Genomic DNA, 7,500 nt, shown 5'->3' on the forward strand with positions numbered 1-7,500 from the left:
GGACCTGATGAGGTCCCTCCTATTGTTCTCAAGAACTGTGCTTCCGTGCTTGCACCTTGCCTGGCCAAACTCTTTAAATTTTGGCTATCAACTTCTATCTTTCCTTCCTGTTGGAAGTTTGCCTTCATTCAGCCTGTTCCTAAAATGGGTGACCGTTTTAATCTATCAAACTACCGCCCTATAGCTTTAATCTCTTGCATGTCTAAACTTTCTTAATCTATCTTGAATAGGAAGATCTTTAAACATTTGTCACTCGCAATTTTCTCTCTGATCCCCCGTATGGCTTCCGTCAAGGTCGTTCTATTGGTGATCTTCTGGCTTTTCTTACTGAGTCTTGGTCATCCCCTTTTAGAGATTTCGGTAAAACTTTTGCTGTAGCGTTAGACATATCAAAAGCTTTGATTTCCAAACTGCCCTGCTACGGTTTCTATCTTTCTCTCTGCAACTTCATCTCAAGTTTCCTTTCCGACCGTTCTATTGCTGCTGTGGTAGACGGCCACTGTTCTTCTAAATCTATTAATAGTGGTGTCCCTCAGGGTTCTGTCCTGTCACCCACTCTCTTTCTATTATTCATTAATGACCTTCTTAACCAAACTTCTTGCCCTATCCACTCCTACGCTGATGATACCACCCTACATCTTTCCACGTCCTTTCAGAGACGACCAACCCTTCAGGAAGTCAACAGATCACGCAGGGACGCCACAGAACGCCTGACTTCTGATCTTTCTAAGATTTTCGATTGGGGCAGAGAAAATCTAGTAGTTTTCAATGCCTCAAAACTCAATTCCTCCATCTATCAACTCGACACAACCTTCCAGACAACTATCCCCTCTTCTTCAATGACACTCAACTGTCTCCCTCTTCCACACTGAATATCCTCGGTCTGTCCTTTACTCATAATCTTAACTGGAAACTTCACATCTCATCTCTTGCTAAAACAGCTTCTATGATGTCAGGCGTTCTGAGGCGTCTTCGCCAGTTTTCTCGCCTCTCCAACTGCTAACTTTGTACAAGGGCCTTATCCCTCCTTGTATGGAGTACTCTTCGCATGTTTGGAGGGGTTCCACTCACACAGTTTTATTTAGATAGGAGTGGAATCAAAAGATTTTCGTCTCATCAACTTCCCTCCTCTGACTGACTGTCTTCAGCTTTCTCACCGTCGAAATGTTGCATCTCTTTTTATGTTTTATCACTATTTTCATGCTAACTGTTCTACTTATCTTGCTATCTGTATGCCTCCCCTACTCCTGCGGCCTCGCTGCACAAGCCTTTCTTCTTCCTCTCATCCCTATTCTGTCCAACTCACTAATGGAAGAGTTAACGAGTACTCTCAATCATCCATACCTTTCACTGGTAAACTCTTGAACTCCCTACCTTCTTCTGTATTTCCGCCTTCCTACTACGAGTACTTGTGTTCTTTTAAGAGGGAGGTATCAAGACATTTACTCTCTAATTTTGGTTAACGCTTTTCTTTTTTGTAGAGAACCAACACCCAAGTGGGCTTTTTAAATATTTTTTTGCCCTTGGCTGGCCCTCTCTCCTACATAAAAAAAAAATAAATACAGGGGCGGATAAGTTAGCAGTTGAAGGAGCGAGAAAAACTGGTGGAGACACCTCAGAACGCCTAACTTCATAGAAGCTGTTTTTACCACCACAACTACTACTACTACTACTACTACTACTACTACTACTACTACTACTACTACTACTTCTACTACAGCATACACTAGCTCCTAAAGAAGACAGTGACATAACCAGGAACTTGCTTCCCGCGGCCTCACCTGTAGTAGTGGAGACGCTTGGCGTTCACCACGCCCTGGAAGGCAGTGGTGAGGCCCGCGGCGTGCCATGTGGAGCCCGCCGTCAGGTCTGTTTTCTCTAGCAGCACTACCTCCTTTTGGCCCTGGCAATGAGGAGGAGGAGGTGAGAGGTAGCAAAAGTATGAAGAAAGGTAAGAGTGAGACCGATAGAGGTTAAGGTCATAAAAGTCATCTCCTCCTTGCCCTGACGGAGGAGGAGGAAGAGGAGAAGGAGCGGAAGTGTGGCTAAGAGAACGAAGTGTATGCGAAAAGAATCTATCAATTGTCAGAGAAATTTTTAGAGGCAAAGACCATTATGAGAGAAACACGTCATTCACAGCTCAACCAACAGGTTTTCTCGGACACTCTTACCTGTGCCTCCCTGAGACACGTGTGGCGCTATTGACTCAGAGGGCAGACAACGCACCTGAGCACACATAATAATGTGTGTGTGTGTGTGTGTGTGTGTGTGTGTGTGTGTGTGTGTGTGTGTGAGAGAGAGAGAGAGAGAGAGAGAGAGAGAGAGAGAGAGAGAGAGAGAGAGAGAGAGAGAGAGAGAGAGAGAGAGAGAGAGCTGAATATATACATGTATATTTGGAAGTCTACATAGATGCTTACATTCATGTTCAGATACATACATATATGCATACTTACATACAAAGGAAGAAAGACACAACTAACAAATATAACACATATAGACAAAGGAAAAATGCACAATTAAATATGTCATAATTTTAATGGAAGATATGTGTGTGTGTGTATGTGTGTGTGTGTGTGTGTGTGTGTGTGTGTGTGTGTGTGTGTGTGTGTGTGTGTGTGTGTGTGTGTGTAAATAATGGCTACGGAATCGCTTGTGTGTGAGAAGTATGTTACTGCCTGATTTCTCCCAAACTACGGACTTGCAAACTAGCCGCAGCGTAGTAGAGAATACATGAACACAGTAAGAATATATTGATTGAAGTTGGGAGTAGCGGCGTGTTGGACAATATCAACCAATAAAAATTTTGATCATTTGACTAACCACCCCTTCGATCCGTCAGCCGAATCCTGTGCATGCGTATTAGAGGGGTGACTTCACAGTTGCCAAGGAAACGGAGACGCCGTGCGAGGAGTTGAAGATGGCGAGAATGTTAATACAGTCATGAATCTGGCAGCAAGCCAGATTACAAAAATGACGAACCCCGACCTAAAAACTGCCATTAACACACTTTTGAATGCCAAGAGACAAGAAGAGCCAGGAAACTCTTAATAAATAAAATGCCTTCGGGAAGAAAGACGGGAAATGAAGCAAGTCAAGAAAGAAGTGGAGTTGTTAACTACACAACTGGACGATGCGTACACAATAATCCATGGACAACAACTCTTCCTGGAATCCATGAATAGCAGGGAGAGACGCCAGAATATCGTACTCCTGGGTGTAAAAGAAGCTGATGCGATGGGGACATCGGATGATGAGAAAGTGGTGTGTGTATGTAAGTGTGTGTATGTGTGTGTGTGTGTGTGTGTGTGTGTGTGTGTGTGTGTGTGTGTGTGTGTGTGTGTGTGTGTGTGTGTGTTAGTACCTGTCTGGCGAGGTGGTAGGCTATGCTGGTGCCTGCAATGCCACCCCCGATGATCACCGTGTCAGCCGTGTCCTGCAGCCTGCAATAAGATGCCTGGTACAGTTCACGAAAAGGTCCAATGAAGGATATGCAGGAATCATGGTCAAGAGGAAGAGGAGAAGATGAGATGATACTAGTGACGTTGGTATTGGAAAGGCCTTGCGAGCATGCATGCAGGCGCGCGCGCGCACACACACACACACACACACACACACACACACACACACACACACACACACACACACACACACACACATCAAAATACATGGCATTCCTTTGTAAACTTTTATTAGGAAAGACTCTCTCTCTCTCTCTCTCTCTCTCTCTCTCTCTCTCTCTCTCTCTCTCTCTCTCTCTCTCTCATTATGAGAGATCGGATGTTACTCTAAGTTTTTGCTCCTTTTTCTTATTTCTTACAAAATTTGTTTGCTTTGTGTGTGTGTGTGTGTGTGTGTGTGTGTGTGTGTGTGTGTGTGTGTGTGTGTGTGTGTGTGTGTGTGTGTGTGTGTGCTTCAGTGACAGGTGAATGAGTGAACGATGGTTTAAATTTAAATCTCAAGTCTTTTCTTTCATCTCATTTATAAATAGTCTAAGGTTACTGAATGGTGAAGTCAGAATTGTGTTATTTGTAATCAGTGTTGAAAGATATTTGTAATCAGTGTTGAAAGATATCTATTCGTACACGTGACAGTAATATCGCTGCCTTTTCTATAAGCGTTGCAGTAGTAAAAGGCGCAGTTTGTCTTTTCAATCTATATTCTTTTAAGATGCCTGTTTATGTTAATTCAACAGGTGAGGATAGGTCATCTTTATAATATTCTTATTCCTTTATCTATCTTTTTATTGTTATTACAATTTTTACTTCATCTTCAGGTTGGTGATATAAAGAGGCGCAGTTTGTCCGTAAGCAATGTCTTCTTTGGTGATGTAACATATTAGAACAGTTTGTCTCTCTAATCTTTGTTTTAATATAATCTATCTGATGTTGTAATGAATAAACATAATCAATCTCTTAAGCATTGCTGTTTCTCTTCAACTCTCTCTCTCTCTCTCACTAAGCATCTGTTCTCTTATTTACAGGTATACGGAGAGAGAGAGAGAGAGAGAGAGAGAGAGAGAGAGAGAGAGAGAGAGAGAGAGAGAGAGAGTTATCTCACATGAGAACACCACTACCACCACCACCATCACCAGCAAACCGTCCCCTTCACTGGCCAAGAGTCTCGTGTGATGGGACATGAGGGTCTGGGCAAAGTACTCAGATAAGAACATAGATAACACATCTGTTGTCGAAAACACAACGGGAATTGTCTGGATATTACTGGTTATAGTCGGTCCCGCGTGATTGGGAAGAGGAGGTATAGGAGGGAGGAAGAGGGGAGGGGTAAGTTTAGGGTACAATGTTTTAATCGTTTTCTTACTCCTCCTCCTCCTCCTCCTCCTCCTCCTCCGCTTTCTCTTATCCTCATTTAATAATACTTCACTTTTTATGAGCTTTTGTCTCCTTTTTACTTTTTGTCCATTTGTCTGTCTGTCTGTATTTCAATATTTCCGTCTCTATTTGCTCCCTCTCTTTATTCTACCCTTCAGTCTGCATTTTTATTTGTCCGTGTGTCTACCTGTCTCTATACCTGATTTTCTATCTGTCCGCTTGTCTATCTGCCCTGTCTACTATTTGTTTGCAACTCGATTTATTTTGTCATTGTCTGTTTCTCTTTATCTACCAGCCACCAGGTCTGTCTGTCTGTATGTATACGTGTCTATCCGTATGTTTGTGAGTCTATCTGTCTCCATCTATCCCTCTATAACTGGTTTAGTCATCATATTGTTAGAGGCGAGTCACAAGGGAGGTTTAAAAGATGATTAATCTTAATTTATAAGTAGGGAACAATGAAGGAATATATTGTTAGTGGGTACGTTTCCTAAAGCGACTGCCACGACTTTTGTCCTCTAGCAACTTCTGTTAGTTTCTCTCTCTCTCTCTCTCTCTCTCTCTCTCTCTCTCTCTCTCTCTGTGTGTGTGTGTGTGTGTGTGTGTGTGTGTGTGTGTGTCGTCAAGGACTTTACGTTACTGTCCAAGATACTGTACTCACCACGACATTTACCTTCCCTGCCTCCAACTATGAAGAACATTTTACAAACTACAGTAAGTATTCTTAAGTTCTATATACTGTAGCCTAAGTCTTCACATCACGATTATCTTAAAAAACCACTGAGGTGATTGTTTTTCCTCGTTGATAATGTGAAGTCCTTGCTGATGTATCACTAAAACAAATATAACACTGAAAAAAACTGTATAGCGCGCCCTTCTATAGCGAGTAGTGAGAATATAGAAATGGGTGTGAAGTCATCTGCCCAAACGAAACAACTCCAAACGCCAAGTGTTTAGTAAAAGGCCTCATGTTTGTACTATTTTTTTTCCAATCCAAGGAGAAAGGTCTTCTCTTAAACAGTGATAAGGTATTATATACTAGCAGTTCTTAAACTTTTCATCTCATCGACCTGAATAAAGTTTCGAGTTTTCTATCGCCCCCACCCTGGCAGCATAGCTTTTAATTCAACGAAAAAAAAAAAAAAACCGATACCAAAGTCACTATTAATACTGGGCTTAGTAGTATTAGTATTAGTAGTTGCAGTAGTAGTAGCTGTAGTAATAACAGTAGCAATAACTGACATGCATCACAATAAAAAGGCAACACAGTAAGAAAATATGTTGAGGAAGGCTTGGTTGAAGGTAGTGTTACAGCACTGAAGATTTACTAAAAAATATCCACCAATTGTCTGAATTCAGGAAATTATTTTTAAATCTAATGGTGGCTGATATTCTTCAAATTTTCACAAATAATTGTCGAGAATTTCAGATCGGAGGCATGACCTCTTCCACCTAGCCGTAAATATTCATGGACCCTTGCATAGTTTCACTGATCCCTCGTAGTCGATATCGACCACTGGTGATTATACATAATAGTAAAAAACAAAAAGAGTTTTGCTTAGCGACACAAGTGCGGTCATATAACACAGGAAAATAAAATTGCATAAAAATACTACTAATATCAAAATTAAAGGTAAAGGTCCGTCATGTAAGAGAGTTTAGGAACTTGGAGCCCTATTCTGAGTCAATGTGTCAAGATTTTGACTTTATCAACGCAATTTGAGACATTATTCCTTAATCACTAAATTTTGCGAGACATCTTTTCTTGTTCTATACAGCCACCTCCAAACGTTGTACTGGCTAGAAACTGAAAAACCTACTGTACTCCTCATCTACCTTCCTGTAGAACTTTATAAAGACTTAACGCTTGAATCTAACGCCGCTGAGCAATCTCCTAACATTATTCGAAACTGTACTACTACTGCATTAAGGAGGTTAGGCAGTGCGTGAACCGAGGTGGGATAGGCGAGGCTAAAAGACATCAAGTGTTTACAACAGAAATGTCTGAAGATGAGACGGTGCATCCTCACGTGACTTGCCCTCTACCTCGCCACAAACACACAAGAGACATACAAAATCTTCAGGGTCAGTAATCTGGATAAAACAAGAAATAACGGGCTCAGGTTCGATAAAGCTTGATTTGAAGAAGATAAGAAGAAATTGGTTCTCAAATAGAGGGATAGCTGGACTGAACAAACTCAGTACTCCGGTTAATAGTACAGTTAATAAGGAACTTAAAAAAGAAAAAAAAAGACAAATGTATGAATGGGGATGATGGTTGGAAATAAACAGGCATATCTAACAGAATGAACTGACTTAATTTAAAAGGAAGGTTTCAAGACATTTATCTCTTCTTTGGCCAACTCTCTCGAACCTGCAATGAAACTGGCAACTTAGTGGCCTTTTTTTTTTTTCGTTTTATGTTACTCTTGGTCAACTTTACCCCCTTACATAGAAAGAAGAGACTGCAACTGCTCTCTCTCTCTCTCTCTCTCTCTCTCTCTCTCTCTCTCTCTCTCTCTCCTTAAGAAAAACAGCTATGAATGAAAAAAAAAAGTGGACAGGAGAAATAACTGAAAAAAGTAGATAAAGAAGAGTTAGGTGTACGATTACCGCTGATATGAATGAGAAAGGATGTAATCATCTAAGTTTTGCTGAGGTGGCTTGGCTT

At 41.3% G+C, this 7,500-nt stretch overlaps 1 protein-coding gene across 2 annotated transcripts in view; it reads right to left on the minus strand.

The window, feature by feature from the left end:
• LOC123512442 (dimethylglycine dehydrogenase, mitochondrial-like) overlaps window positions 1-7,500 on the minus strand; it is a 46,719-nt gene that overhangs the window by 31,221 nt on the left and 7,998 nt on the right. The window contains exons 2-3 of one of the 2 annotated variants that reach the window (XM_045268858.1): window positions 3,362-3,440; window positions 1,782-1,903 (exon numbers count right to left, since the gene is read on the minus strand). In XM_045268858.1, coding sequence (XP_045124793.1) covers window positions 1,782-1,903; window positions 3,362-3,440 — 201 coding nt within the window. The remainder of the gene's footprint in view (window positions 1-1,781; window positions 1,904-3,361; window positions 3,441-7,500) is intronic. The other variant, XM_045268859.1, reaches the window with a different exon arrangement.

This window comes from Portunus trituberculatus, chromosome 33 (genome assembly GCF_017591435.1).
Source record: "Portunus trituberculatus isolate SZX2019 chromosome 33, ASM1759143v1, whole genome shotgun sequence".
NCBI lineage: Eukaryota > Metazoa > Arthropoda > Malacostraca > Decapoda > Portunidae > Portunus > Portunus trituberculatus.